At 40.5% G+C, this 15,053-nt stretch overlaps 1 protein-coding gene across 2 annotated transcripts in view; it reads right to left on the bottom strand.

Annotated features, from left to right (window-relative positions):
- Nucleotides 1-15,053, bottom strand: part of CTTNBP2NL (CTTNBP2 N-terminal like) — a 34,384-nt gene that overhangs the window by 6,284 nt on the left and 13,047 nt on the right. For both annotated transcript variants that reach the window (XM_053393495.1, XM_053393494.1), the window contains exons 3-4: nt 1,541-1,771; nt 50-157 (exon numbers count right to left, since the gene is read on the bottom strand). In XM_053393495.1, coding sequence (XP_053249470.1) covers nt 50-157; nt 1,541-1,771 — 339 coding nt within the window. The remainder of the gene's footprint in view (nt 1-49; nt 158-1,540; nt 1,772-15,053) is intronic.

Genomic DNA, 15,053 nt, shown 5'->3' with positions numbered 1-15,053 from the left:
CAATTAATCATTCCTCTCCAAGAGCTGACTAACTAGTGAGAAGGCATACCTGTTGTGCGAGCCGCTCTCGTTCCTTTTCCAGCATGTATGTGACATCATCTCCTTCAGCAGTATCTTGGGCATGCCGCCGCCTCTCTTCCTCAAGATCCAAGATTACCTTTCAGACCAGAAGAAGAATACCATTAATCACCTTTAAATACAGCAACAATTACAAATGTATCCAGATGTACAGGCCAGGCCCCTTTCTGCCTAAAGCAACATTTCAAGCAAAACACACAAAAATACAGACATACAGAATATTTGACCTTTACCTAGTAGCATAAGGATTCTGAACAACGCTAAAGTGTCACTTCATGGTAGAACAGAGAAGGAACAGGAAAACAAACAAATTCAGATGCTAATTCTTCACAGGTACAGAAAATACTTCATGACCAGGTGGAATTGAGTCTGAGAGAGTGAGAGCAAGTTCTCAGTAGAACCAAGAGGAGCCAAATAGCACTTGGTTCCCAGCTAAACCAGTGGAGTGCTCCATGTTGTCTCATGTCTCTGTCAGCTGTAACTAGATCCAACTGCTGCAAATATTGTTCTTCCAGTAACTGGAGAGCACTCAATTTTTCTTTTCCCATTTTTCAGCACAACAGGCATTTCTACATGCAAGTTTATGGGTCTTCCTCAACTAGAAATTAGACAATGGCAAAAGAGATAAAATGTGTAAGCTTCTGCTTCTCCCAAGCCCCCATGCTTGCTCTGGGGTTTATGAAACTGTGTAACTGGTGTAAATCAAATCAATTTGGACAACTCTTTTTATAGGATTGGGACAGATATATTAACATACAATAGGGCATGCTAGTCTACAACTCATGACCATTTGGAGAGGAAGGAAAAGTTTGATCTGCATCTTTCTAAATTATGAACTTGGGGAAATGACCAAAATGCAGGGCAATAACTGAACAAAAGAGGTTCTAGTTTGTTAATGTTCTAAAAGGAAGTGGTTGCTTCCTTTCAGAATTGTCAGCAGCTGTTTTTCTAGGATATGTGTAATTATTGGGAAAGCACATATCTGCAGATTTGAAGCTGCCTGTGATCAAACTGCAACCAGAGATTGATAATTATCATCTTATGGGGGCAGAAACTTTAAGGACAAAGCGCTAAAATAGGTTAACTGAACATCCAGTACAACAGGGAAAGGAGAACCTGGATGATAACAAGACTTTGGTCAGTTCTGAAAAGTTTTCTACATTCCAATAGCAGCATCAATAAAAAAAACAAAACAGCAACGTATTTGTGCTTTACTAATTGAAGTGTGCTTGTTGGGAACTTCATAAAAAGATTGTTAGCACTGCAATGCTATTTTAATCAGCTAAACCACATGGCTGAGACTGGGAAATGTGCAAAGCCATGAATGTCACACACTGAAAGTGTCACATTAAGATGGAGAAAATGTGGTTCAACATGTAGTGTTAAACTGCTTTGCAGTACCAAATGCTAAGCAGGAAGAATTTTATTCCTTTGATCAAAGTACAAAGGTCTTGGAACCCACCTTTCTGTGCCTGCTCTCTGCTGCAGCTAGTTGGAACAACATTTTTTCTTGCATATTCTTGCAATGCTTCATCACTACCTTCAGGATGGACAAGGGATTGGTACAAACAGGCTGCTTATCATCACGATTCTCTTCATTCAGTGCTTCAAAATCTCTCTGAAGAGCCGCAAATGGATTATTAATGTTGTATTGTCCATAGCGCTCTTCAATGAAAGTATCTCTGCGCCGGGCCTGAAACATATGATGAAGTTTTTAATGTTATTAGCTACCAGAGGGGGAAAATAGAAATAAAATTCAAGATAAAATCCTGTCACCTCATGGAAACAGGAGTCATGAAATACTGGACAGGCAGGAGTGCAAAAACCAGCACAACTGGCTGGTTGTGAGTGGAATGAGTGACTGTGAAGGACCTGGGAGGGGGGAAAACAGCATGAGAGCTACTTATTACAGCACTGCCTTACTACTATACAACAACAACTTACAACAACAAGAGAACCCGAGAAACGGGAGGTTCCTTCCTTTGGGATTGACAGAATGGGGCTGAAGAGAGGGCGATACCAAGTGAAGGAAGTGAGGAGGCAAGAAAGTAGCCTTGAAAGAAGCAGGGGCCATGGAAAGGCTGTAGCTCAGTGGCAGAACATCTGCTCTGCATGTGGAAGGTGTCTGGCTCAATCTCTGGTATCTTCTGATAGGGCTGGGAGAAAACTCCACCTGAAATCCTAATTTGGGCAGCTTCCTATGCTGTATGAAGGATAGTGTTGCAGTAAACAAAGAAAGCATGGGGGTTCTCTTCCTGAGCCACTTCAGAAGAGGAAGTGAAGAAGCTGAGATCAGCACTTGCCTACGAAACAGCCTCTCTTTATGGGAATGGTTCCATACCCGTTCTCACTACCTGTTAGTGTGGCGATAAATTAATCTAATGGGGTGCATGCTTCTCTATACAGAACTTATTCACTTAAGAGGCATGGGGATTTAATGTTGAGGTTAAATAGTGGGTCGTTGTTTTTAAAGTACTGCTTACTGAGTAATCTTTAGGGTGGCTTCGTACTTCTGACATAGACCACAATGGATAGATAGGGATGCATGGGGGTTAATGCAATATACTATGTGGCATTGGAATTTATATCTTATTACAAGATATTACAAGAGCAGAAAGTGACTACTATCCTTTCCTCTCACCATGATCTCGACCATCATTAACTACAGCCATCAATTTACATCCTCACTTTTCCCTGCAGGAAACCATTTGCAGGAAAAGGAAGCCCAGTTTCAAAATGCAGAGGTCTGTGGTATTTTAATTAGTGCCAAAAAAGAAATTCCCAAGATCAACACAAAAGGAACCCTTTGAACTAAAGAACCAAAGTACATGCACAGCCCCATGACCCCTTTGTGTTTGCTTATGGTGGCTGATGAATACATCAAGGTCAGGCAGTTGCTGGTTATACAGCTGCTTCCTTCTCCATTGTTGCCAACACTGGCCTACAGATTACAAATACACTCACTTGGATCTATTACAAAAAAAAGTACAACATAGTAAAGCAGATTGGATAATTTGTCAGGATTCCGGGATTTGGTTCAGAAAAGTATTAAGTTTCCTTTGTGAATAGGGTTCAAACAACTTAACAAACAGGCTAGGGAGGAGGTTTCTTCTTCACTCTTTATTTGCAAACACTCTAGACTGGCAGGGGTAGGGAGTTAAAGGGCAGAGCAGCTGGGTTTGAGCACTTTGAGCTTAGTGTAGGCATGCAAAGGGAACAAGGAGGAGAGAAGAGGAAACAGCTTTGTGCACAAGTGCACAGAACCACCACCTCACCACCACCCCACTTCTCCATGTTCCATCTATGTCATCACTGATGTGCTACATGCATGGTGAGACACAGAACTGCTTCTGGGAAAACAACTAATTCAGATACAGTTCAGTTATTTCTACTAGAAATGTCTGCCCTGATTATGACTTTAAACATTTGGGTTAGTATTCCACCACTTTAAAAAAATTGTTTTTAAATGTCATGAACTATCTGTAGATTGCATACTGTCAAATAGTAGTTAAGTATTTAGATATGTTTTGCAATTAGCATAAAATGAAGTACGGCCTTTTTGAAGACAAGTCTCTCCTAGAAACTTTCCAGACCACTTTCCAGAGGCCTTCTCTTCATATTGGAAATCCAACAGGAATTGAGGGCAGTCCTGACCTCAGGGCTCATGCAACCTGTGCTGATGAGAGGACTGTACATTGGCTTCCTCACTGCTCCTGAACCCTGGCTAAATTCAGAGATGCCTGTAACTGCAGAATGCATATATAGTCAGTAGGAAAAGTCATGCCACAGGGCATAACTGAGAGGAAAAAAGGGCTGAAACTTTCTTGAGAGACAGCAGGGAATGACTTCTGCTATATGATTGGCAAGGGCGTTTGAAACTCCACTATAGCTAGAAAGCATGGGAAGGGCTGGAAGATGTCCTAAGTGTTGGAACATTTGCTTTGCATGCAGAAAATCTCTGGTTTAATTCCCTCTACTGTATCTCCAGGTAGGGCTAAAACCCTGGCTAAAACCCAGGAGAGATACTTCTAATAAGTATAGGCAATACTTCCCTAGAGGGAATGTCCCACTCCTGCTATGTCCCACTCCTGCTATCTGATGACACAAACATAAAGGTAGAGTGTCACTTACACAAACGCTTATTGATGTCAAGGCGTATTTGACAGGTCAACTTTTGCTCTCCCAACTCCAAATACAAGATCATCAGTGGATTGTCTTTTACTTCAGTTGCAGCTTAACTCAACAATACCATGCTGCTGACATTGTTTCAGCTCAAGGTTGCTCCACACATCCCATTTACGGGCACACGCTTGACATAGGAGCAAGGAACAGTTCCACTTCTACCATTTTAGCTGTAGTAGATACACAGCGTGGGTCTATAAAGTTCTTGTTAAACAAAGTAACAGTGAAGCAGCCTTCAGTCTTGAGGCTGATGGAAATACTTTGCTTTCAGACTGTTCTGGGAAATCTATTCCAGAATCTCTTTCCTTGTTCAATACCCATAAAAGCTCTCTACACACAAAACAAGTCCCAGTTTACCAGCTAAATCACATGTTCCGAACTACAGACAACTCTGCTTTCCCACTCTGGGATGAGAACACTGATACTCATTCAGAATTACTGAGCACAGAACAACATGGCATTTCATGAAAGGCTTTTGTAACCGGATAGGAAAAATACTCCAGGAAATTCAAGAAGCAGAATGATGCTTGCCTAATCTCAGTCCACATAAATGCTAAATGAAAGAGTGGTGCATTTTCAATAAATTTAATTGTTCAGTAAATTTAATACCATTCTGGAGTTTAGACTGCTTAGACTCCATCATATATTCATCTTTATGAGGACTGAAGTATGCAGAAACATTAATCCTACATGGAATCCCTGATTAATTTATACAAAAGCAACCAAAAAATTAATTCATGTCACCATTTGTCTCGTGAAAATCTGTTCTTATGAACAGCACAGAACCAATAGCATTTGCTTCCTCCCAGTGCAGCTCGCAATGTCATTTTGAGCAAGCCTGACCTGTTTTGACTACTGTAAACCTAATGAATAGGGCAAAGCTATTTCCTCAGACAGGGACACGGATGGCGCTGTGGGTTAAACCACAGAGCCTAGGACTTGCCGATCAGAAAGTCGGCGGTTCGAATCCCCGCGACGGGGTGAGCTCCCGTTGCTTGGAACCTGCTCCTGCCAACCTAGCAGTTCGAAAGCACATCAAAGTGCAAGTAGCTAAATAGGTACCGCTCTGGCGGGAAGGTAAACGGCATTTCCGTGCACTGCTCTGGTTCGCCAGAAGCGGCTTAGTCATGCTGGCCACATGACCCGGAAGCTGTATGCTGGCTCCCTCAGCCAATAAAGTGAGATGAGCGCCGCATCCCCAGAGTCGGTCACAACTGGACCTAATGGTCAGGGGTCCCTTTAAGCTTTAACCTTTATTTCTTCAGACAACAGCAGTTATCCAAGCAAACTCCAGGTGAGCTGCTGGGACCTGTGAAAAACCAGACTAACCTGTTCCCAAAACAGTTAATTTAAACCCAAGGGTGGACAATGTTTCTGTCTGTCAAAGGGTGCATAACCCTGGTGGGCAGAGCCACAGCTGATGCTAAACTCAGAGGCAAAAGTATTCTGAATTAACTAATCTGGAATAAATACTGCCTGGCTTCAATTTTCACCATGGCACTGTAATCTGCTGACAGTTACTGGTATCATTTTCTACTCCATGTTGAAATGACTGAATTCTTTCCCACATTGTTTTCTTCATGGCAAGAAGTTCCGTAGCTCAGCTTCCATCAAGCTAAGTACAGACATTTGCTAACTGCAGGCATGGGAGCCTCTTTCACACTCATTTTATAGCATAGGATCTTCACCGCACCCCAACACCAGTTCCTTTAACCCTCCTTTCCTGGCTCTTTTACATTGACTTTTCCCTCCCATATTAGCTGTCTTCTCTTATCCTCCTTCCTTTCTATTCCCAGTTTTGATGATAATAATGATATTAAATATTAACTTTTTATCTCTCATTCAAACGCTTCCTCTGGCCTTTTCCCCTCAGGGGAGGGAAGCCTTCCTTCCCTCCTTTCACCATGAACCTCTCTGCCTCTTGGCCACCTTTACTCAGTATGCAAGGAATCTCTGGTGCAGACATTGGTCCAAGCAAGAGGCCATAGTTTAGCTAGGATAAGCTGTGGCACTGAGACCAGTCTGAAAGGGAGTCCCAGCTCACTATCTGAGATACACTGGCTGGAAAGGATTACTGTAAACATCCAACAGGAAACAGGAAAAAGAATAGGCAAACAACATACTGAAATATATACAGGGGATTCAGATACACCAAGGAAACCACAGAACAATACAGCTATATTTATTAATGGCTCAATGACGCAAAGAGGGGTTGTATTATTAACTTGCTGGTAGAAGAAGAAAGTCTCTTTCTTCTTTTCCTACTCCAGAGTGCAATGCACTTTAAAAGTACAGCATAACAATTCTCAGATTTTAACATCTAGAATCCTTATCATCATGGTTTCTTGAGAATGCAACACTGTCTGTCATCCTCTCTAGGCAGGAGTTATCAAAGACATTCTGCTGAGAAAATTTTCCAACGGGTTCCTATTCTACTTTTGAAACATCAAAAATCTTGAGAGGATTTTTTAAAAAAACAAATGGGGTACTTTGCAGAGGAACTGCAATCTTAGAAGAGGCTGCATATTCAGAAAGGTGCATTTGTTTTGCAGTCATGTTGTCATATTGGCCAGAGAATGAAAGCAACAAAAAGAATGGAAGCGGGGACCATGCTTTTTCTTCCAGCACCATATAGTAAGAGCAACTCCTTTAAGCAAAACTGTTCCTGCTTATTGTTCACAAAACACTTTGGGATTAATAGGATGGGATGTGTTGTTGTTGTTGTTGTTGTTGTTGTTGTTGTTGTTGTTGTATTTTAAAAATATAGCACTGGGCAACAATTTTTTACTTTTTGAATGTTGTCTAGATTTCTACAATTGATTTAGGGTATTTTTGCACTGCTGAATCAGGAAATGGCATCCATTTCTCTCCATCAGGTCAGGTTTTTGTGCTATGTTGATTTGAAAAAAAATCAGATCTTGTGACAAAATCGATTACATTTTTGTGGCATTATCAGCTGATTTTTGTCAACACATATCATCCTAAATATGTTTTTAAGAGAAAAAAAATGTTTTTCCAACAACATATATTGATTACCTTATAGAAACATTGATTACTGTAAACTGAATGGTGGGCATTGATAAAGGTAAGTACACGTAAATTGCATGTTGCTTCACCATTTTTCAAACTTCAGGGCTTGAACTTCCGTTTCTTGGAACTCCTGGAATGCTCAGCAGCAGGGAGGTCTCTCTTCAGAGTCCAACAGTAGTCAGCCATCATGACTGCATCCCAGCGACCCTGATACCTGGTCTCCATCTCTCTCATGTCTTGATGGAATCTCTCCCCCTGCTCGTCACTCATTGAACCCAGGTTCTCAGGAAACCGGTCCATATGTGAAAATAGGTAGTGCATCTTGACGCTCATGTTGCAGCCCAGGTTTCTGAAAGCAGTCAGCATGTTGTTGACAAGTTCTGCGTAGTTTCTGGCCTTATTGTTGCCAAGAAAGTTCTTCACTACCAGAACAAATGCCTTCCACGCTTCCAGTTCCACTTCGTTCATTGACTTTCCGAACTCTGGATCTCTGATGAGCTGACGGATCTGAGGACCGTCAAAGATGCCAGCTTTCAACTTCTCCATGGTCAATCCTGGAAAAGCCTGGCACAAGTAAGTGAAGCAGTCACCATCCTTGTCCAGAGCCTTGGTGAACTGCTTGATTAAGCCAAGCTTGATGTGCAGCGGTGGGAAGAGTATTCTGTCTCTGTCCACCAGAGGGTCGTTGATGACGTTCCTTTTTCTGCAAGGCACAAATTCCTCCCGCACAGGCCAGTCCTTCTTCGTGTAATGCTGAGCATGGTCCCTACTATCCCACATGCACAGAAAACATGGGTACTTGGTGAAGCCAGACTGTTGTCCCAACAAAAAGTTCACCATCTTCAGGTCAACACAAATAAACCACTTATGCTGATCATAACCAATTTTCTCCAGCACATACTTCACCGCTTCATAGTTCTCCTTCAGTGTACTCGAGTGAGCCAGGGGTATAGAGGCAAACTGGTTGCCGTTGCGTAGCAGAACACATTTCAGTAATCGCTTGCTGCTGTCAATGAACAGTCTCCAATCTTTGGGTTCGTACTGTGGCACTCCAAGCTTAAGCAGAAGCTGCGCAATATCTGCACAGTACACCAATTCCTCCTCTTCCGAGAAAAAATGGAGGTACTCTTGATGCCTGTTGCGGAAGAAGCTGATGCGAGCACTGTCAGAGAGGAGGTTTTTTCCTTCAATCTGGATGCCAACAGTTCGACAGAGTCCTTTGACAAGCTGAGGTCGCAAACTAGATCATTCAACTCCTTTTGGGAAAATGGATGTGGAGCATCATCTTCAAGAACCACTTCTTCTTCTTCATGTCCTTCAACACTGGAGGCATCTTCATCACTAATGTCAGGAAGTTTTCCGAAGATAGGCACTGGAATTTCATCACAATGAGCTACAGGACGACACGCTGATTGAAGATCAGGATACTTGAGGCTGCTCCGGTTCTTTCTGTTGATCCCAGTCACATCAACAGCGCAGAAGTAGCAGTCAGTGACATGGTTTGTCGGCTCCCTCCAAACCACGGGAATTCCAAAGTTCAGACTCCTCTTGCCATTGGTCCACCCATGTAGAGTCTCGGTGCATGCCTTGCACACCATGTGTGACGCCCAAGTTTTATCCTGGTCACCAAGTTTAATACCAAAATAACATTATGCTTTGCCGCACCAATTTATGGAAGATTTTGAGGTTTTATGACTTCAAACTGGTCCCTTTTCGACATAATCACCCAGAACTATCGGACCTGAATACTTCTTGTCATTAAAATAATCATTTCCAATCAAAACAATTATTCGACATGGCATTTTACCCCCACCAACTTCTTCTAAAATGCTCCACACAAGCGTACATATGAACAAAAACGTAAAAAAACAACCTGTGGCCATAGCTCAAAAACTTGACCTGATTGAGCAAAACCAATGTGATTTTTGGATTCAGCGCATCAGATTCGTCCTAAATCATCTGAAAAAATGCAGACAACAAATTTGTTGTTGACCAGTGTAGTAGTTCTTGTGGCAAAGTGATCCTGTCTCCTGCAACACTAATACCGTAGCTGCATTAAATGATGGCTATGCTTGCACATCTGGGGGTCTCCATGAACACAAACACATGTTGAAGCCATACCAAGTTAAGTAAAGTAGCCCTTTCAGCTTCAATAAAGTCTTTAATTTTAAACAGTAGCTCTATAAAGCAACAGCTCTACTGAGTCTCTGTGCAACAACATACAGCAGTTAAAACTACAGAAAAAGCAAGCTATTTGTATAGAAGGCAACAATGTCCCCTTTACAATCTGTAACATTTTGTTGCTGGATCTATTTCACTTGTTAAAACAGAATGAGCCACTATTAGTAAGGAATGATTTAAGCGTGTTCCAGGATATGGTCTGAAAGCTCATGAGGTCACCACCTTCCTGAAGTGATTGCCTGAAAACCACAATCACACCACCTTGGGTTCCCTGGTAGCCTCAAAGGTGGGATATGTAATAGAATTTAAATAAATATGTAAGAAAACATTTTCACTGAGATTCTGAAGAAATGAAGAGACTTCCCAGTTTGTAAGCGTTTTGGACAGGGACCAAAGAATGTATTTTTCTCAAGAAGAAAACCATAGCTATGTTTTCACAGAAGCCTTTAAAGCAACCTTAGATTAAAGCAATCTCAAAATACCAATATATAAAATAGACTTGTGAATAGCCACTCTTCTGGAACGAGTGGGAAGTAGAAATAACTGTTTGTATGTGTGTTCAATTTTATATTTCTCCAGAAATGGAACAATTGTTTACTTCAAAAAACTGTTCAATTCATGGGTTTTAAAAAACTACAACCACAAAGCAGGAAATCCTAAAAGACAGTTCTTTCTCCAATATGGAGTAATTTATCCGGGAGAACAAATCTTCAAAAAACTGTTCAATTCATGGGTTTTTAAAAAACTACAACCACAAAGCAGGAAATCCTAAAAGACAGTTCTTTCTCCAATATGGAGTAATTTATCCGGGAGGACAAATCTTTAAAGCCTGATGAGATTAGGAAAACAGGAAACAGACAGATCATGAGACGTTGACTCATTTGAGAGGATTATTTTTTTAAAAGAAAGAACGATTGTGCATTTTTTAAATTACTGGTCAATTATAGTATTTTCCATTATATTGCCATGTAGAGATCAAAATGCCTGCAAGAAAACCAGTTTGTTCAGATTTGGAAGATATGGCAAGTGGTAGTTAATCTAAAACCAAAGTGAAAACTTCCCATTTCCTTGCCGCCACACTGATAGGGAAGTCAGCACTGACAAACTTGTTGAGTCTGAATGAGAGTAATGAGCCATTATTAAGTTTGCTTGCAAAAAGGAAAATAGCTAAAGAGACAAAGGCAGTTGCCTTGAACACTTGCATTATTTACTCTAGAGAACATTTTCCTGAGAGAAGAGAACTGCTTAGACCTCCAGCATCAGCGCCAACACTGTTTCCCAAGTGAAGGAAAAAGGACTCGATGGATGCAGTAATGAGCAGGGCAAGGAGCAAGAACACAGATATGGAAAGATGCCACTGAGTACAGGGCACTTTGCTAGTACAGTGGTACCTCGAGTTACAAACGCCTCAGGTTACAAACACTTCAGGTTACAAACTCCGCTAACCTGGAAGAGTTACCTTGAGCTGAGAACTTTGCCCCAGGATGAGAACAGAAATTGTGTGCTGGTGATGCAATAGCAGCAAGAGGCCCCATTAGCGAAAGCACGCCTCTGGTTAAGAACAGTTTCAGGTTAACAACAGACCTCCGGAACGTATTAGGTTCATAACTAGAGGTACCACTGTATCGAATTAAGAGTTGTTCACTGCAATACTTTGAAAAGAAGACACTTTAATTCTTATTTCCATACTGCCTTTGGAGAATACTTCCCACAGGGTTTTTAACATTTATTGGATGGTCTTTTTACAAGGGCTTAACAGAATGTTTCCTCCTGATCTACTACACATCCTCTAGATCTATTAAAAAATGTTCAGTTGCCCCCGTATTTCCGTATTGATTTATTAAACAAATTCTATACCCTGCTGGTTTCTCTTCTTATATAGTTGTGAAAGTTTAGTCAAAACCTGCCAATGGGTCCAAAGAGGCGGGGAAGGAAATGGATATATAAATTGTTCAATTAATTGTTCAATTTTTGTGGAAAAATTGTTGTTACAATTTGAAAATTCAATAAAAATTATAAAAAATAAATAAAAATGTTTAGTTACCATCAGTATTTCTGAATCAAAGAAACAGAGTTATACCATCCACTGTGTTTCTTGTCCCTTTATAACATCATACATGTAAGCTGCCTAAATACCTGGCTTCACTATGTTAGAAACAGTGCTTTTTTTTCTTAAAAAATGTTTAGGGGTATTCTCATGGTGACTCAAGAAAATCACCATTTTATAGTTCAAACTGGCAAAAATAAATACAGTAAATGGACAAAAGTAAAAAGATTCACAAAATGTTTAGGGGTATGCGTACCCCCAGAAAAAAGCACTGGCTATAAGATCCTACATTTCTCAAGCTGCTTTCACCATCATCATTACTACTACAGTACTTACTACTACTATTAAATTTCTATAACACCCTTCATCCAGAGATCACAGGGAAGTTTACAATTCAGTGCCTCTTCTAGATCACAGAAAATGAATCTTCTTTAAATAGCATACCATGCAATCTTGAACTTCCTTATTGCTAGTTTTTTCTCTCCTAGAGACAGACGTTTGAAAATAAACACAGACTGAGGTCATAGCATGGGGGTAGAGAATGAGACTAGATTAATGCAAGTAATCTGTCAGCCAGAAACTTGATAAAAGACTGAACCCTCTTATCTCTAGTCTGCAGAAGCTCCAAATCAAAATGATGTTCTATATAATAATGGCTAAAAGGTGCCAGTGTATTAGGAAACACAGACACACAAAGCTTATTTGGCTAATCATGCCACTTTCTCAATAAAGTGATCAATCTGCTTTATATACAAGAATAAGGTGTGGCACTTCGTCTACACTTTACCACCTCTGCAGAATGAAATTTGCACCCAATGACTTTAGATTACCATGAACCTACTACCCAGGTAAATGGAGCCTTTAATAGCAAAAAATATGTTTACATTTTATGGGAAAGTTTTCTAAGTTGTATTGCTTACCACAGATCTCCTCTGAAGGTTTCTGGCTCTCATAACAAATTCTGAGCTGCTGCCATTAATTCTCTCCCCTTATCAAGTTCTATATTAGTAGTGTCATAGATCTAGGGTACCAGGGCCTGTTAGTGGATGGTAGAAATTAATAAAAAACTGTGGGAGGCAGTGGAAGACAGAAGTGCCTGGCATGCTCTGGTCCATGGGGTCACGAAGAGTCGGACAAGACTAAACCACTAAACAACAACAACAAGTATTTAGATACTATTTGGGATACAAGGGAGAAATGCAAACCAGCCTGGGCAAGCTAGCAAAATACAGAACCATTGAACAACATTGGGAACTCAGGTATTGGGCCATTAAGGGCAACTGGCAATGCAAAAAGTGATCCTTCCCCTCTGCTCGAGGAGTGGACAGAGATAGGAGATTTGGGAGGCTGTCAAGGTGATGATGAGTAGCATGATGCCGTAGAAAAAGCTTGCTGAAGCTATGAGAGCAGTGAGAGATACTCTAAGGATGTAATGTTCTGCACCCCCTTCCACTGAAGACAGGTGTAAAATATGTGTAAAATAAACCACTAGCCTCCGCTGTGCCTCAATTTTCCCAACAGAAACAACTCTGAGTGAGTACCTGGAATCTTGCTACCACTTGGCAGAGATTGGGAGTGGTGGGAGAATGGGAGATTGCAGAGTGCACAAAAAAGTATACATTTCCTACAAAAGAGACACAAAACTTTGGATTCCTGAGTATGCTAAAGCTATCCAATATTAGAAGCGCTGGGGAAGGCAGCTGTCTTTTTTAATAATAAAAAACCAGGTTTTTATGGGCATTTTCTTTCTACACATTGCTTTACTGCTGCACCTTTGATCTGTGATACTGAAGCCTATGAAGGCTTCTCCTGAGATGCAAACAGAAGCTTCACAAATTTTGCTGTTGGGACCATAACAGGTAGAGAGGGAATTAAACTCCCCTTTGCACCCCCCCATAAGGCTGCTATTTGTGTAACAAACAAACAAACAAACAAACAAGCACTCAACTGCATTCACACTGTTAGTTTGACCCATGCCATGCTATACAGATGTGAGCAGGAGTAGCAAGGAGGACTTGTGCAGGATTTTCCTTCTTCATAGCTGAGCATGAAGTAAAGGAAAAGAATCATTTTCCTTCTTGAGTCTTGTGTGCCCAAGGTCTCATTGTCAAGCACAAACAGCTGTTGGCTATAATCCAAGCCCAAATCTGCACGGTTAGTCCAGTGGCATTTGAATGCCAAAGCCATACTAGCTAATTTCAGGATTCTCTGGTTTTCTTTGCAGTATGTTTCTACTAGGGGAAAATGGGCTGTGATATGAGCCAATACTTTTTTCTAACATAAACATACCTTGCAGAGTAAGTTTCAAAGATCCTGACTAATTTTTACACACACACACACACACACACACACACTCACTCAATCACCTGCTGTTCAAATCCTGTTCAGCTTTCAGGAATCAGCTAAGTATTGTCTCCACTCTTCTGTGCATGACTCCTAGCTATCCTGGTAAGTAATCCCAGCTGCAGTTCCAATCATTAAAACATTCATCCTAGTTTCTGAAAAGAAAACCATGCTCAACTAGGCAATCTATGGTCTATCATTGCTTTAATTCACTTCAAGCTTTTATTTTTACTCCTCTCCTTTCTTCATGAAAAAGCTCAAGGCAGATAATCTTCTTGTTACACAATTAAGACTGTTCCTCAAGGCTGAAAGGCCAGTGTTACTCTCATCAATTTTCCTCTTTCCTATATCATCAGTTAAAAGTTCAGCTACCCCACTGTGTACTATTTCAATTATTTTTGTCCATTTCCTTGGAACATACATCTTTCAAACACTGTATAGCTTGAAATAGTTCTCTCTCTCTTTGTAAATTCTTCATCTAGACAAACGCTAATTAAATTCATGTGCAAATAAATTTGCAATGATGCAGGAATTAAATCACAAAAGTGAAGTAAAACAAAACAGGTTTCCCCCAAATGAGCTTCAATTTAAATGAGCCATTTTTCATTATCTTGCGGTATTTGTATAGCTTGCCACTTCAGAAAGCATAATGCCCAGCTTATTGTTCAACTTAGTGCAGGTGGCAGGGATGGGTGAATCTGTCAGTTTTAGTTTCTCTCAGGTTCTCAATCATAAGTTCAGTTCTTCCCATATCCATGTCAGGTGTTTTTTTTAATTTAAAAAGTTGTTGAAAATTCATCACTGAATTTCTACTAATATGCACTTATTTGTATGTAATTTTACATAAACACATTTTTGCAAAGCAGTTTTCCAAAATATAATTCATTTTAATGTTGTTTTCCCTAATGTATGCATTTTTGCACAGTTTTACTGAGCAGGAGAACTGCATAGCAAAATTCAGAGAAGTGCAAATTTCAAAGAATGTCTGTTTTAGTTTGCATCTTGTTAAGGAAAGTGTCCTAGGTAAGTTCATCTTTAAATACAAACTGAAATTCTCATACAAGCATAGCAGGTGAACAACTCCTTTTGTTCTTAGCTAGCATTGATGCATAACCATAAACATAAGTCGCTACGAAATGCCAAATCTATTATCCTAAAGTGTTAGAATGGGAGTTCTTACTTAGTCTGAAAA

This window comes from Podarcis raffonei, chromosome 6 (genome assembly GCF_027172205.1).
Source record: "Podarcis raffonei isolate rPodRaf1 chromosome 6, rPodRaf1.pri, whole genome shotgun sequence".
Classification (NCBI taxonomy): Eukaryota; Metazoa; Chordata; class Lepidosauria; order Squamata; family Lacertidae; genus Podarcis; species Podarcis raffonei.
The sequence above is the reverse complement of the archived record's forward strand: the minus strand, read 5'-3'. Positions and strand labels throughout refer to the sequence as shown.